This window comes from Tribolium castaneum, chromosome 1, assembly GCF_031307605.1.
Source record: "Tribolium castaneum strain GA2 chromosome 1, icTriCast1.1, whole genome shotgun sequence".
Classification (NCBI taxonomy): domain Eukaryota; kingdom Metazoa; phylum Arthropoda; class Insecta; order Coleoptera; family Tenebrionidae; genus Tribolium; species Tribolium castaneum.
The window spans coordinates 36,282,194-36,299,709 of NC_087394.1; the positions used below are offsets into that span (position 1 = coordinate 36,282,194).

The following is a 17,516-nucleotide window of genomic DNA, read 5'->3' on the forward strand; positions in this document are numbered from 1 at the left end:
CATCTTAGCCACAATTTTGAAAAATTCCTAAAACGTCCATGCGCCACCATCTCCTTCTTGTTTAATGAAAAAATTAACTGCTAATAAACTACCATAAGTCACACAGTGGCTCTCAATAGGTGGGTTAATAAAAATTTCTGAAGAAAATACGCACTTTTTGGAAAAATGATATAAGGGTTTTTAACTCGTCTGGTCATGACAAATTCACATTAAAAATTACGAAACTTTCCTAATTTTTAGGGCTTTTCTTAAAACTCAAAATAATTTTGTTGTGTTAAAAATGGAAATATTTGACACACTTTTTATTTTTTCTAAATTCCTAAACTGACTTGTATCCAAATTAAGTTTTAAACATCCTACAGTTGTGTTTAACTCTCCTAATTTTTTAAATAAGATAGTTATTTTATTTTATATTTTTGGATTCTTTGTTTTTAGGCTTCCAGTATTTCATTTTTTTAGTTTATTAATTTTTCCATGGTTTTATTTCATTTTATTGATTTCCTCAATTTTTCAGTTTCACGTTGTTTTTACTATCATATTTTGTTAACGTTTTTACTGTGCAGTTTCATAGTTTTTTAATTATCACTCTTTCAGTCAATTAGATCTACAGAATTTTAATTTTACTTAGTTTTTTGCATTCAAGTTTTTTGACTTTTCCGTCTCTTAATGAATTGTTTTTTTATTCAGAATGTAATGTTTTAATTTATAAGTATTTCTCTTTTCCAGTTCTATAGTTTTTTCAGTTTTTCAGTCTCTTAATTTTTCAGAATTCAGTCTTTTTTGTGAAATAGATTAAAAAAGTGTTTTCGTCAAAAAAAATCAAATTATTTCAAAAACCAAGCAGAATCGACCATTTTATTCGCATCTATGATGAAATCTCGTTCTGTGACAAAGACCGGTCCTGAAACCGGCTTATTGGTGTCCCAGGAATGAGTAAATGACCAATAAAATTATAAAAATCACCTCAAAAATGTATCAAATTTGGTCAAAAATCTTTATTTCTTTTTAGTTATGAACTTGGGCATTTGAATTTAATGAATTGGGTTTTTATTCAAACATTTTAATGATCTTAGAAGAGCAAAAACAAAAAATTGGGTGTTCCTTTTAACTTTTTCAAGTTACTCAACTTTTAGCAAACTTTTTATTTCTATCATGTCTTTTAATCTCATAGTTTTTAAGTTTATTCTTAATATTTCAGCTTTTTAGTTTCCTAATTTCCCATATATTATATTCATTTCTTAAATTTTTTAATGTCTTATAATTTCACTTTTCCAATTTTTTTAATTTATCACTTATCTTCCAGTCACTATTAGATCTACAGAATTATAATCTTACTGTTTTTTTATTTTTTTATATATCAGTTTTTATTTTTTTGCTTTTCTTAATGTAGTTTTTTTTTCAGAATTTCATGTTTCAATTTATTAGTGTTTTCCAAATATTTTTATATTTTTCCTGTAGTAGGATAAACATTTTTTAAACTTTTCTAAACAAAGTTTTTAACTTCCCTATTAATTACTGGTTGATATTTGCAAAATTATTGACGTCTTAATCGGTGAATGGGTTATTTATCGACACTTATTATAACAATTAAACGCCTACAAAATAATCCCATGTTGTTTCACTTCTTATTTTATGTAAATTTGGCATGAAATAAACCGATCGCGCCTCATTTAACTCCCGTGTAATGAATTTCAAAATTACTCCAGATTACAAGTGTAAGTGTTGTGGTCCAGTCTTCTGAAACTGAAATGTCAGAGGTAGGTATTTAATTTTTTCTATTCATTTTTAATTAAATTTTCCTGTTATAACATTGCTAAATACCGATGACTGAAAGTTATTTATTTTTATGAATAGATCGCTTTACTGATTTCGGAAATTAAACGAGGGAATTAATTGTTTATGTTGTTGTTATTTAAAAATCAACTATTGATGAAATAATTTCGTTCATTTTGTCGAAAAAACATGTTTCAAACTCTTGGATAAATTTTAGCATTTCAAACTTGCTCTCCAAGTTTAAAAAATCTGCTCCGTATTGAAGCGCGTTCAAGTAAGTTTGGAACAATAAGTTACGCAATTATCGTGCTTTACAAGAGAACAAATCTACCATCACCTTAATTTCTAATATTTAACTCTTTGTGAAACATTTTCAAACGACCAAATCACATTTCTTGTCGAATTCTCCTTTCTTGTTAAAATGAACGGGAGAATAATTATCTAATGGCAATTTTAAACGTAATTCTAGTTTTTTTTGCAAATTATTTACCGCTTGTGATGGAACAAAGCTTGCATGTTTCAAGGTGCTTTCCTCTAAGTTATAACTTGGCTCTGACAATAAATTTATTAATTATTAATAAGGAAAGAGGATTGGAAAACAATAAACTGGTTGGAGTGAAAAATCTATTTATGTGAAACATTAATTAACACAGAAAATATGTTTTTCGATAACAAATAAATTATCAATGCAATTATGTTTTAATTTACATTTATATTTTGTGGGCAAATAATTTATTATAAATTTAATTTTGTGCCAATAAGCCATTGCTAATCTAATTTTTAGTGCGGTTTGTGAATTTGCAAAATAATTGTTAAATTTTTAATATACCTAATAATTAATAATAATTCTGAAACAAATATGAATTCGCTTTTTGTAAACCGGTCCTGAAACTTTTTTTTAGTTTGAAATAATTTGTCATCAAAATGAATTTTACGATATTATTTCAAACAGTCTTTTAAATAAAGAAAAACACGAAAATTTTAATTAATGAGACAAAAGTTCCATTATTTAAGTGATAAATAATTCAGTGATCAAAATAAAAGTATAGACACACTAAAACAACCGTTTAATTGTTGAGATATTTACTCCGAAGATCTTAACAGGGATAAGGTGCTGTTTGACCTACGTAATATTAATCCTGAGAGTTCTCTTGAACTATTGTTTCAAATCACTTATGTAAATAGATAAACTTGAGTTATTATTCACTCCTACAACATGGTAAAGTTTGTCACTTTAATCTGAATAAGATCGAACAACTATTATTACTTCCACAATGATTTATCCAATTGTGTCAAATATTCGCAAAATGTGAACACATAAAATTAAACGGGTGTTAAAATTTTATTAAGCATCGCGTTTAACAAGGGTTTGAAAATTTTTACATCATCGTAATTTTATATCAAGTTACAAAAAGGGTTAAAGATCAGAGTTCGTGGTTTAAAGCAGCTAAATTCAGCGTTTGCTATTAAATACGTAAGGTTTTTCTCTGTATATGTATTTTTTTTTTAATTTATTAATTTTAATGAAATTAAAAATATGAAGATAATAATCGAAATAATTTTACAATAACGATGATTTTTGAGCAAAAATTTATGTTAGCACCAAATTATGACATTTGAATTTTCACTTAATTAATAATAGTAATTTGTTAATTCACTAATTAAATTATTTTATTTGTTAATTTAAAAAATCACAGGCATCGAGAATAACGTAAAGTATGTAATTGTGCGATTATTAGTAAAAATATACTTTTAGTAGACTAACCCTGTATAAAGTGATGTGATCTCTAAACACTGTTTTTTTAAACACTGACGTAATTGCATGATAAAATTACGAATTTTTGATTTTTTCTTAAATTCACTTAACTTCATGACAAAAGAAATAACAGTGTTTTTTTCAATCCTTTACAAAAAAAATTGCAAGCACCAAATTACGTTTATGGAATTTTTAATTTTTATTTAAATAATTATTTTTTGGGACTAGCGACTCTTAAACATCGCTTGTTCTCAAATAACACACGAAACAACAATTTTACAAGGTATTGTAGAAAAAAAAAATCACAAACATAGAAAAAAATGTATACAACGTGGAATTTTTAACTGGAATAAAATCCATAACTGTGATTAAGGCGATTTTAGTGAAAATTCCCGAAACAGGTCAATTTTTGTTTTTCCTTGCCTACTATTTGGTGCATATGGTTTTTGTTTATCTGCTGTCGGAAATGCACAGCCACCTCTAACTTCTTTTTTTCAAATGTAATGGTATGTCAAGTAACACCTTATATGTAAGCCCTTTTCGTAAGCAATACAAGGCAGTCTTTGTTTTTTAATTTTTTTCAAAGCCTACGTGATAGAAAAAAAAACAAAAACTATATCCACCAAATGATGGGCAAGAAAAAACAAAAAGCGACTTATTTATGAAATTTTTACACTGTATAATTGTACGTTTATTAGTTTTTGAGATGTGTAGTAAAAATATACTTTTAGTAGGCTAACCCTGTAGAAAGTGATGTGATCTTTTTTGTATGATAAAATTACGAATTTTTGATTTTTCTTAAATTTACTCAACTTCATCACAAAAGAAATAACAGTATTTTTTTCAATCCTTTCTAAAAAAAAATTGCAAGCACCAAATTACGTTTATGGAATTTTTAATTTTTACTCAATTAATTATTCTTGGGACTAGCGACACTAACCATCGCTTGTTCTCAGTTAACACAAGAAACAACAATTTTCATTAATTAGATAATTTTAATTATTACAAGGAGTTGTAGAAAAAATTAAAAAAAAAACATAAATATAGGGAAAAATGTAAAGTATACAGCTTGGCATTTTTAACTGGAATAAAATTTATAACGAAACAGGTTTTCCTTGCCTACTATTTGGTGCACATGGTTTTTGTTTATCTGTTGTCAGAAATGCACAGCCACCTCTAACCTTTTTTTCAAATGTCATGTTATGTCAAGTGACCCCTCGTATGAAAGCCCTTTTCGCAAGCAATACAACGCACTATTTGTTTTTTGAATTTTTTCAAAGCCTACGTGACAAAAAAATAAAAACCAATGTTATAAGTTGAACATTATTTAATACAATTGTTCAAAACGGACACCGTTCCTCTCCTGGAAATAACATAACGATAGTAGCATAAATTCCTAACATTTTGCAACATTTCTAGTGAGATTTACCTAATTTTGACTTATAAAAACTGGTTTTAATTTTTTTATTGGGTAGGCTTTGAAAATATTGCGAAAACAAAGAGTGCGTTGTATTCCTTGCATGAGGTGACAATTGACATACCGTAACATTTGAAAAAAAATTGGAGGTGGCTGTGCAGTTTTGACAACAGATGAACAAAACTATATCCACCAAATGATGGGCAAGAAAAAACAAAAAGCGATCTGTTTCTGAAATTTTCACTGTATAATTGTGCGTTTATTAGTTTTTGAGATGTGTAGTAAAAATATACTTTTAGTAATTTCTAAAGACTGTTTTTTTTCTCAAATCAACTAAATTCCATCACAAAAGAAGTAACAGTATTTTTTGAATCCTTGAAGTAAATGAAAGAAGGCGTCAATAGCTGGACCGATCTCCGCAAAGTCCCAGAGCAGCAATAAAGGCAACCCTTCTAATTTAGCAAATTATTACCCAGCTTTACGCCTTATTAAAACAAGCAACTTCAATATTTATTCTCGTGCTTTTTCCAGATAAGGCGTTCATTACGTTTACAAAGCAAGAATCATTTCGTCAAAACTGAGCCAAAGGCAAGGAGAAAGATATTACGGTCTTTTGGTAGCTTTGACGTCCCTTTTAACAACTGTAAATACAAATACCGCGGTTGCAAGGAACGCTTCCCTGAAGATGAGCTCAAAAGGCATGAGCTGGAATGCCACTTTCGTTGGTACAAATGCGAGGGGAAAATATTTGCGGGATGGTCCTGTAACTGGAAAGGCTATCACGAGGACATCATGAACCACTTCAAGAAGGAGCACCGGGAAAGAACCTACATGAAAGTATGCCAGGAATAAACCGACAATTCTTTTCACTTAATTCTCAGGACCAAAACGTTATAGAAATGTCGCTGATCCTGGACCAGGACTCGTACGATTTGCAATTGATTCGAAAGCGAAAGCAGCTTTTCTGGTTCAAACACCGACTTTTGAGTGAGGAGAAGGCGGCGTATTGGTTGTGTCAATACGTAGGGCCGCAGAAAGAAGCACTAACTTACTGTTACGAGCTGGTTGTGAGCAGTAATGAAGTACGGAAATTTGCGGTAACCGAATTGTGTTACACGGATGCTTTAGACGCGAATAAAATTTACGAAGCCGGAAGGTGTGTCGTTATGACGTTCGATCAGATTAAGAGTTTCATGAATGGAGAGGGGAAGGTAACAGTTTATTTCAGGATCAAGAAGAATGTTAAGGCGAAGAATATAAAATATGAACAAATCAATGCTGAAATGTATTTAAAATGAAATAAATAATGTCGTGTTTTGAATTTTAAATCACCCGTTAAGTTTAGTGAGCAAAAAATTTTGACGACCATTAACATTTGAGCAAAAAAATTCAAAATTTTAAATCTCGTGAAAAGTTGGTATAATACAGAAGATGAACCGCTGAATCCAATGGAACCAACCGCATTGCTCTACGACTTTTAGTTTTCGAGTTATGAATTTTTTTAATGAATAAAATTTTTCACCATGACACATGGCTACCCTAAATTTAGGCAAAAAATTTTAAATTTTTAATTCTTGTAAAAAATCGATATAATATGTAAAATGAGCCGTAGAATTCAATCGAACAAACCGCAATGCTCTACGACTTTTAGTTTTTTTTTATGAATTTTTTTAGTGAAAAACTTTGATCGCCTCTGTAGCCGGAACCGTTGCCCGGAGCGGCTCCGGGTTTGGTCGAAAAAATAGATAAAATTAAGCGCTATCAGATGGTTTTTTGTTCGTTGCTCTAAGTCTTACAGTTTCCGAGAAAAACGCAAAAAAAGGTTTCCATTTTCACTTTTTTTCAATTTTCAATCGCCAATTACGGCGAAACTATTAAAGATATCGAGAAACGGAAAAATGGAGGATAACCGGAATAAAAAACTCTACAAAATGGCATAGGACTCAAGGCGATATCTCGCAAAAAATTTTTCAATTTTCAAACGCCGATTACGGCCAAACTAAAAGAGCTAGGAGAAAACGGTTTGTTCCATCGTAAAGAGCACATCAAAACCTATAAGATAGAATAGGTTTCATTTGATTTTGAGACACTTTAAAAATTGACCGATTTTAAGGGGGGGGTGTTAACTTTTTTTTAATTTTTTTTATTTTCTCATTTACGGCTAAACTATTGTAAAAAGTGGAACTGTTTTGATCCATACCTATGCAAAATGATCCGGGGAATCGATTGGCATCAAGAAAATTGCCAAATTCCCAATAGTTTTTTAGTTATGAATTTTTTAAAATTTTACCAATTTTTGCATTTAGCAGCAATTTGCTCGAAAACTATTAGTCGGAGAACAATAATCTTTTTTGAAAAAAATAGATAATTTAAAGAGCTTTTCAACGATAATACACTTCATGGGGTTATCTCTAATAGTTCCGGAGCTATTGCTCGCTAAATGTTCCGGGTACCCAAAATCGACAAAAACTGCGACGAAAATTGAAAAAATCAAACATCAAAAAATCGAACATTTGGACTTTTTGTGGACTTTTAACAACTTTTGTGGGTTGTTAAGACATGTAGAAGTCCATAAAAATTTGCTGGAGTTACTTAAAAAAAAATATTTTTTTCACCTCTTGAAGGTACTCAGGAAGTTTGAGCAAAAAAAATGAAAATTTTAAATTGCGTGAAAAATTAGTATAATAGAGAAAAAAAGCCGCTGAATCCAATGGAACAAACCGCACTGCTCTACGACTTTTAGTTTTCGAGTTATGAATTTTTTTAATGAATAAAATTTTTCACTATGACAAATGGCTACCCTAAATTTAGGCAAAAAATTTTAAATTTTTAATTCTTGTAAAAAATCGATATAATATGTAAAATGAGCCGTAGAATTCAATCGAACAAACCGCAATGCTCTACGACTTTTAGTTTTTTTTTTATGAATTTTTTTAGTGAAAAACTTTGATCGCCTCTGTAGCCGGAACCGTTGCCCGGAGCGGCTCCGGGTTTGGTCGAAAAAATAGATAAAATTAAGCGCTATCAGATGGTTTTTTGTTCGTTGCTCTAAGTCTTACAGTTTCCGAGAAAAACGCAAAAAAAGGTTTCCATTTTCACTTTTTTTCAATTTTCAATCGCCAATTACGGCGAAACTATTAAAGATATCGAGAAACGGAAAAATGGAGGATAACCGGAATAAAAAACTCTACAAAATGGCATAGGACTCAAGGCGATATCTCGCAAAAAATTTTTCAATTTTCAAACGCCGATTACGGCCAAACTAAAAGAGCTAGAAGAAAACGGTTTGTTCCATCGTAAAGAGCAGATCAAAATCTATAAGATAGAATAGGTTTCATTTGATTTTGAGACACTTTAAAAATTGACCGATTTTAAGGGGGGGGTGTTAACTTTTTTTAAATTTTTTTTATTTTCTCATTTACGGCTAAACTATTGTAAAAAGTGGAACTGTTTTGATCCATACCTATGCAAAATGATCCGGGGAATCGATTGGCATCAAGAAAATTGCCAAATTCCCAATAGTTTTTTAGTTATGAATTTTTTAAAATTTTACCAATTTTTGCATTTAGCAGCAATTTGCTCGAAAACTATTAGTCGGAGAACAATAATCTTTTTTGAAAAAAATAGATAATTTAAAGAGCTTTCCAACGATAATACACTTCATAGGGTTATCTCTAATAGTTTCGGAGCTATTGCTCGAGAAATGTTCCGGGTACCCAAAATCGACAAAAACTGCGACGAAAATTGAAAAAATCAAACATCAAAAAATCGAACATTTGGACTTTTTGTAGACTTTTAACAACTTTTGTGGGTTGTTAAGACATGTAGGAGTCCATAAAAATTTCCTAGAGTTAGTTAAAAAAAAATTTTTTTTTCACCTCTTGAAGGTACTCAGGAAATTTGAGCAAAAAAATTGAAAATTTTAAATTGCGTGAAAAATTAGTATAATAGAGAAAAAAAGCCGCTGAATCCAATGGAACAAACCGCACTGCTCTACGACTTTTAGTTTTCGAGTTATGAATTTTTGTAATGAATAAAATTTTTCACTATGACAAATGGCTACCCTAAATTTAGGCAAAAAATTTTAAATTTTTAATTCTTGTAAAAAATCGATATAATATGTAAAATGAGCCGTAGAATTCAATCGAACAAACCGCAATGCTCTACGACTTTTAGTTTTTTTTTTATGAATTTTTTTAGTGAAAAACTTTGATCGCCTCTGTAGCCGGAACCGTTGCCCGGAGCGGCTCCGGGTTTGGTCGAAAAAATAGATAAAATTAAGCGCTATCAGATGGTTTTTTGTTCGTTGCTCTAAGTCTTACAGTTTCCGAGAAAAACGCAAAAAAAGGTTTCCATTTTCACTTTTTTTCAATTTTCAATCGCCAATTACGGCGAAACTATTAAAGATATCGAGAAACGGAAAAATGGAGGATAACCGGAATAAAAAACTCTACAAAATGGCATAGGACTCAAGGCGATATCTCGCAAAAAATTTTTCAATTTTCAAACGCCGATTACGGCCAAACTAAAAGAGCTAGAAGAAAACGGTTTGTTCCATCGTAAAGAGCAGATCAAAATCTATAAGATAGAATAGGTTTCATTTGATTTTGAGACACTTTAAAAATTGACCGATTTTAAGGGGGGGGTGTTAACTTTTTTTTAATTTTTTTTATTTTCTCATTTACGGCTAAACTATTGTAAAAAGTGGAACTGTTTTGATCCATACCTATGCAAAATGATCCGGGGAATCGATTGGCATCAAGAAAATTGCCAAATTCCCAATAGTTTTTTAGTTATGAATTTTTTAAAATTTTACCAATTTTTGCATTTAGCAGCAATTTGCTCGAAAACTATTAGTCGGAGAACAATAATCTTTTTTGAAAAAAATAGATAATTTAAAGAGCTTTCCAACGATAATACACTTCATAGGGTTATCTCTAATAGTTCCGGAGCTATTGCTCGAGAAATGTTCCGGGTACCCAAAATCGACAAAAACTGCGACGAAAATTGAAAAAATCAAACATCAAAAAATCGAACATTTGGACTTTTTGTAGACTTTTAACAACTTTTGTGGGTTGTTAAGACATGTAGGAGTCCATAAAAATTTCCTAGAGTTAGTTAAAAAAAAAAATTTTTTTTTCACCTCTTGAAAGTACTCAGGAAATTTGAGCAAAAAAATTGAAAATTTTAAATTGCGTGAAAAATTAGTATAATAGAGAAAAAAAGCCGCTGAATCCAATGGAACAAACCGCACTGCTCTACGACTTTTAGTTTTCGAGTTATGAATTTTTGTAATGAATAAAATTTTTCACTATGACAAATGGCTACCCTAAATTTAGGCAAAAAATTTTAAATTTTTAATTCTTGTAAAAAATCGATATAATATGTAAAATGAGCCGTAGAATTCAATCGAACAAACCGCAATGCTCTACGACTTTTAGTTTTTTTTTTATGAATTTTTTTAGTGAAAAACTTTGATCGCCTCTGTAGCCGGAACCGTTGCCCGGAGCGGCTCCGGGTTTGGTCGAAAAAATAGATAAAATTAAGCGCTATCAGATGGTTTTTTGTTCGTTGCTCTAAGTCTTACAGTTTCCGAGAAAAACGCAAAAAAAGGTTTCCATTTTCACTTTTTTTCAATTTTCAATCGCCAATTACGGCGAAACTATTAAAGATACCGAGAAACGGAAAAATGGAGGATAACCGGAATAAAAAACTCTACAAAATGGCATAGGACTCAAGGCGATATCTCGCAAAAAATTTTTCAATTTTCAAACGCCGATTACGGCCAAACTAAAAGAGCTAGAAGAAAACGGTTTGTTCCATCGTAAAGAGCAGATCAAAATCTATAAGATAGAATAGGTTTCATTTGATTTTGAGACACTTTAAAAATTGACCGATTTTAAGGGGGGGGTGTTAACTTTTTTTTAATTTTTTTTATTTTCTCATTTACGGCTAAACTATTGTAAAAAGTGGAACTGTTTTGATCCATACCTATGCAAAATGATCCGGGGAATCGATTGGCATCAAGAAAATTGCCAAATTCCCAATAGTTTTTTAGTTATGAATTTTTTAAAATTTTACCAATTTTTGCATTTAGCAGCAATTTGCTCGAAAACTATTAGTCGGAGAACAATAATCTTTTTTGAAAAAAATAGATAATTTAAAGAGCTTTCCAACGATAATACACTTCATAGGGTTATCTCTAATAGTTCCGGAGCTATTGCTCGAGAAATGTTCCGGGTACCCAAAATCGACAAAAACTGCGACGAAAATTGAAAAAATCAAACATCAAAAAATCGAACATTTGGACTTTTTGTAGACTTTTAACAACTTTTGTGGGTTGTTAAGACATGTAGGAGTCCATAAAAATTTCCTAGAGTTAGTTAAAAAAAAAAAATTTTTTTTTCACCTCTTGAAAGTACTCAGGAAATTTGAGCAAAAAAATTGAAAATTTTAAATTGCGTGAAAAATTAGTATAATAGAGAAAAAAAGCCGCTGAATCCAATGGAACAAACCGCACTGCTCTACGACTTTTAGTTTTCGAGTTATGAATTTTTGTAATGAATAAAATTTTTCACTATGACAAATGGCTACCCTAAATTTAGGCAAAAAATTTTAAATTTTTAATTCTTGTAAAAAATCGATATAATATGTAAAATGAGCCGTAGAATTCAATCGAACAAACCGCAATGCTCTACGACTTTTAGTTTTTTTTTTATGAATTTTTTTAGTGAAAAACTTTGATCGCCTCTGTAGCCGGAACCGTTGCCCGGAGCGGCTCCGGGTTTGGTCGAAAAAATAGATAAAATTAAGCGCTATCAGATGGTTTTTTGTTCGTTGCTCTAAGTCTTACAGTTTCCGAGAAAAACGCAAAAAAAGGTTTCCATTTTCACTTTTTTTCAATTTTCAATCGCCAATTACGGCGAAACTATTAAAGATATCGAGAAACGGAAAAATGGAGGATAACCGGAATAAAAAACTCTACAAAATGGCATAGGACTCAAGGCGATATCTCGCAAAAAATTTTTCAATTTTCAAACGCCGATTACGGCCAAACTAAAAGAGCTAGAAGAAAACGGTTTGTTCCATCGTAAAGAGCAGATCAAAATCTATAAGATAGAATAGGTTTCATTTGATTTTGAGACACTTTAAAAATTGACCGATTTTAAGGGGGGGGTGTTAACTTTTTTTTAATTTTTTTTATTTTCTCATTTACGGCTAAACTATTGTAAAAAGTGGAACTGTTTTGATCCATACCTATGCAAAATGATCCGGGGAATCGATTGGCATCAAGAAAATTGCCAAATTCCCAATAGTTTTTTAGTTATGAATTTTTTAAAATTTTACCAATTTTTGCATTTAGCAGCAATTTGCTCGAAAACTATTAGTCGGAGAACAATAATCTTTTTTGAAAAAAATAGATAATTTAAAGAGCTTTCCAACGATAATACACTTCATAGGGTTATCTCTAATAGTTCCGGAGCTATTGCTCGAGAAATGTTCCGGGTACCCAAAATCGACAAAAACTGCGACGAAAATTGAAAAAATCAAACATCAAAAAATCGAACATTTGGACTTTTTGTAGACTTTTAACAACTTTTGTGGGTTGTTAAGACATGTAGGAGTCCATAAAAATTTCCTAGAGTTAGTTAAAAAAAAAAATTTTTTTTTCACCTCTTGAAGGTACTCAGGAAATTTGAGCAAAAAAATTGAAAATTTTAAATTGCGTGAAAAATTAGTATAATAGAGAAAAAAAGCCGCTGAATCCAATGGAACAAACCGCACTGCTCTACGACTTTTAGTTTTCGAGTTATGAATTTTTTTAATGAATAAAATTTTTCACTATGACAAATGGCTACCCTAAATTTAGGCAAAAAATTTTAAATTTTTAATTCTTGTAAAAAATCGATATAATATGTAAAATGAGCCGTAGAATTCAATCGAACAAACCGCAATGCTCTACGACTTTTAGTTTTTTTTTTATGAATTTTTTTAGTGAAAAACTTTGATCGCCTCTGTAGCCGGAACCGTTGCCCGGAGCGGCTCCCGGTTTGGTCGAAAAAATAGATAAAATTAAGCGCTATCAGATGGTTTTTTGTTCGTTGCTCTAAGTCTTACAGTTTCCGAGAAAAACGCAAAAAAAGGTTTCCATTTTCACTTTTTTTCAATTTTCAATCGCCAATTACGGCGAAACTATTAAAGATATCGAGAAACGGAAAAATGGAGGATAACCGGAATAAAAAACTCTACAAAATGGCATAGGACTCAAGGCGATATCTCGCAAAAAATTTTTCAATTTTCAAACGCCGATTACGGCCAAACTAAAAGAGCTAGAAGAAAACGGTTTGTTCCATCGTAAAGAGCAGATCAAAATCTATAAGATAGAATAGGTTTCATTTGATTTTGAGACACTTTAAAAATTGACCGATTTTAAGGGGGGGGTGTTAACTTTTTTTTAATTTTTTTTATTTTCTCATTTACGGCTAAACTATTGTAAAAAGTGGAACTGTTTTGATCCATACCTATGCAAAATGATCCGGGGAATCGATTGGCATCAAGAAAATTGCCAAATTCCCAATAGTTTTTTAGTTATGAATTTTTTAAAATTTTACCAATTTTTGCATTTAGCAGCAATTTGCTCGAAAACTATTAGTCGGAGAACAATAATCTTTTTTGAAAAAAATAGATAATTTAAAGAGCTTTCCAACGATAATACACTTCATAGGGTTATCTCTAATAGTTCCGGAGCTATTGCTCGAGAAATGTTCCGGGTACCCAAAATCGACAAAAACTGCGACGAAAATTGAAAAAATCAAACATCAAAAAATCGAACATTTGGACTTTTTGTAGACTTTTAACAACTTTTGTGGGTTGTTAAGACATGTAGGAGTCCATAAAAATTTCCTAGAGTTAGTTAAAAAAAAAAAATTTTTTTTTCACCTCTTGAAAGTACTCAGGAAATTTGAGCAAAAAAATTGAAAATTTTAAATTGCGTGAAAAATTAGTATAATAGAGAAAAAAAGCCGCTGAATCCAATGGAACAAACCGCACTGCTCTACGACTTTTAGTTTTCGAGTTATGAATTTTTGTAATGAATAAAATTTTTCACTATGACAAATGGCTACCCTAAATTTAGGCAAAAAATTTTAAATTTTTAATTCTTGTAAAAAATCGATATAATATGTAAAATGAGCCGTAGAATTCAATCGAACAAACCGCAATGCTCTACGACTTTTAGTTTTTTTTTTATGAATTTTTTTAGTGAAAAACTTTGATCGCCTCTGTAGCCGGAACCGTTGCCCGGAGCGGCTCCGGGTTTGGTCGAAAAAATAGATAAAATTAAGCGCTATCAGATGGTTTTTTGTTCGTTGCTCTAAGTCTTACAGTTTCCGAGAAAAACGCAAAAAAAGGTTTCCATTTTCACTTTTTTTCAATTTTCAATCGCCAATTACGGCGAAACTATTAAAGATATCGAGAAACGGAAAAATGGAGGATAACCGGAATAAAAAACTCTACAAAATGGCATAGGACTCAAGGCGATATCTCGCAAAAAATTTTTCAATTTTCAAACGCCGATTACGGCCAAACTAAAAGAGCTAGAAGAAAACGGTTTGTTCCATCGTAAAGAGCAGATCAAAATCTATAAGATAGAATAGGTTTCATTTGATTTTGAGACACTTTAAAAATTGACCGATTTTAAGGGGGGGGTGTTAACTTTTTTTAAATTTTTTTTATTTTCTCATTTACGGCTAAACTATTGTAAAAAGTGGAACTGTTTTGATCCATACCTATGCAAAATGATCCGGGGAATCGATTGGCATCAAGAAAATTGCCAAATTCCCAATAGTTTTTTAGTTATGAATTTTTTAAAATTTTACCAATTTTTGCATTTAGCAGCAATTTGCTCGAAAACTATTAGTCGGAGAACAATAATCTTTTTTGAAAAAAATAGATAATTTAAAGAGCTTTCCAACGATAATACACTTCATAGGGTTATCTCTAATAGTTCCGGAGCTATTGCTCGAGAAATGTTCCGGGTACCCAAAATCGACAAAAACTGCGACGAAAATTGAAAAAATCAAACATCAAAAAATCGAACATTTGGACTTTTTGTAGACTTTTAACAACTTTTGTGGGTTGTTAAGACATGTAGGAGTCCATAAAAATTTCCTAGAGTTAGTTAAAAAAAAATTTTTTTTTTCACCTCTTGAAGGTACTCAGGAAATTTGAGCAAAAAAATTGAAAATTTTAAATTGCGTGAAAAATTAGTATAATAGAGAAAAAAAGCCGCTGAATCCAATGGAACAAACCGCACTGCTCTACGACTTTTAGTTTTCGAGTTATGAATTTTTGTAATGAATAAAATTTTTCACTATGACAAATGGCTACCCTAAATTTAGGCAAAAAATTTTAAATTTTTAATTCTTGTAAAAAATCGATATAATATGTAAAATGAGCCGTAGAATTCAATCGAACAAACCGCAATGCTCTACGACTTTTAGTTTTTTTTTTATGAATTTTTTTAGTGAAAAACTTTGATCGCCTCTGTAGCCGGAACCGTTGCCCGGAGCGGCTCCGGGTTTGGTCGAAAAAATAGATAAAATTAAGCGCTATCAGATGGTTTTTTGTTCGTTGCTCTAAGTCTTACAGTTTCCGAGAAAAACGCAAAAAAAGGTTTCCATTTTCACTTTTTTTCAATTTTCAATCGCCAATTACGGCGAAACTATTAAAGATATCGAGAAACGGAAAAATGGAGGATAACCGGAATAAAAAACTCTACAAAATGGCATAGGACTCAAGGCGATATCTCGCAAAAAATTTTTCAATTTTCAAACGCCGATTACGGCCAAACTAAAAGAGCTAGAAGAAAACGGTTTGTTCCATCGTAAAGAGCAGATCAAAATCTATAAGATAGAATAGGTTTCATTTGATTTTGAGACACTTTAAAAATTGACCGATTTTAAGGGGGGGGTGTTAACTTTTTTTTAATTTTTTTTATTTTCTCATTTACGGCTAAACTATTGTAAAAAGTGGAACTGTTTTGATCCATACCCATGCAAAATGATCCGGGGAATCGATTGGCATCAAGAAAATTGCCAAATTCCCAATAGTTTTTTAGTTATGAATTTTTTAAAATTTTACCAATTTTTGCATTTAGCAGCAATTTGCTCGAAAACTATTAGTCGGAGAACAATAATCTTTTTTGAAAAAAATAGATAATTTAAAGAGCTTTCCAACGATAATACACTTCATAGGGTTATCTCTAATAGTTCCGGAGCTATTGCTCGAGAAATGTTCCGGGTACCCAAAATCGACAAAAACTGCGACGAAAATTGAAAAAATCAAACATCAAAAAATCGAACATTTGGACTTTTTGTAGACTTTTAACAACTTTTGTGGGTTGTTAAGACATGTAGGAGTCCATAAAAATTTCCTAGAGTTAGTTAAAAAAAAAAATTTTTTTTTCACCTCTTGAAAGTACTCAGGAAATTTGAGCAAAAAAATTGAAAATTTTAAATTGCGTGAAAAATTAGTATAATAGAGAAAAAAAGCCGCTGAATCCAATGGAACAAACCGCACTGCTCTACGACTTTTAGTTTTCGAGTTATGAATTTTTGTAATGAATAAAATTTTTCACTATGACAAATGGCTACCCTAAATTTAGGCAAAAAATTTTAAATTTTTAATTCTTGTAAAAAATCGATATAATATGTAAAATGAGCCGTAGAATTCAATCGAACAAACCGCAATGCTCTACGACTTTTAGTTTTTTTTTTATGAATTTTTTTAGTGAAAAACTTTGATCGCCTCTGTAGCCGGAACCGTTGCCCGGAGCGGCTCCGGGTTTGGTCGAAAAAATAGATAAAATTAAGCGCTATCAGATGGTTTTTTGTTCGTTGCTCTAAGTCTTACAGTTTCCGAGAAAAACGCAAAAAAAGGTTTCCATTTTCACTTTTTTTCAATTTTCAATCGCCAATTACGGCGAAACTATTAAAGATATCGAGAAACGGAAAAATGGAGGATAACCGGAATAAAAAACTCTACAAAATGGCATAGGACTCAAGGCGATATCTCGCAAAAAATTTTTCAATTTTCAAACGCCGATTACGGCCAAACTAAAAGAGCTAGGAGAAAACGGTTTGTTCCATCGTAAAGAGCAGATCAAAATCTATAAGATAGAATAGGTTTCATTTGATTTTGAGACACTTTAAAAATTGACCGATTTTAAGGGGGGGGGTGTTAACTTTTTTTAAATTTTTTTTATTTTCTCATTTACGGCTAAACTATTGTAAAAAGTGGAACTGTTTTGATCCATACCTATGCAAAATGATCCGGGGAATCGATTGGCATCAAGAAAATTGCCAAATTCCCAATAGTTTTTTAGTTATGAATTTTTTAAAATTTTACCAATTTTTGCATTTAGCAGCAATTTGCTCGAAAACTATTAGTCGGAGAACAATAATCTTTTTTGAAAAAAATAGATAATTTAAAGAGCTTTCCAACGATAATACACTTCATAGGGTTATCTCTAATAGTTCCGGAGCTATTGCTCGAGAAATGTTCCGGGTA

General features: G+C 31.0%; 3 protein-coding genes across 3 annotated transcripts in view; 2 read left to right on the forward strand and 1 right to left on the reverse strand.

Annotated features, from left to right (window-relative positions):
- LOC103312234 (hypothetical protein) overlaps positions 1-17,516 on the forward strand; it is a 77,216-nt gene that overhangs the window by 25,992 nt on the left and 33,708 nt on the right. The gene's annotated exons all lie outside the window — the stretch shown is intronic.
- The window catches only part of LOC100216358 (allatotropin I preprohormone), a 37,652-nt gene that overhangs the window by 14,072 nt on the left and 6,064 nt on the right, over positions 1-17,516 (reverse strand). The window lies entirely within an intron of this gene.
- On the forward strand, positions 1,346-6,274 carry LOC107398470 (E3 ubiquitin-protein ligase siah-1). The gene is made up of 3 exons (XM_015982627.2): positions 1,346-1,757; positions 5,478-5,783; positions 5,828-6,274. The coding sequence occupies exons 1-3, from the start codon at positions 1,749-1,751 to the stop codon at positions 6,242-6,244; spliced, it is 732 nt and encodes a 243-aa protein (XP_015838113.1). The 5' UTR covers positions 1,346-1,748; the 3' UTR covers positions 6,245-6,274.

Bases quoted from the DNA above. Each gene is read 5' to 3' on its own strand.
- LOC107398470 (XM_015982627.2), top strand. The intron at 5,784-5,827 runs GTATGCCAGGAA...CTTAATTCTCAG, and splicing joins GGGAAAGAACCTACATGAAA to GACCAAAACGTTATAGAAAT.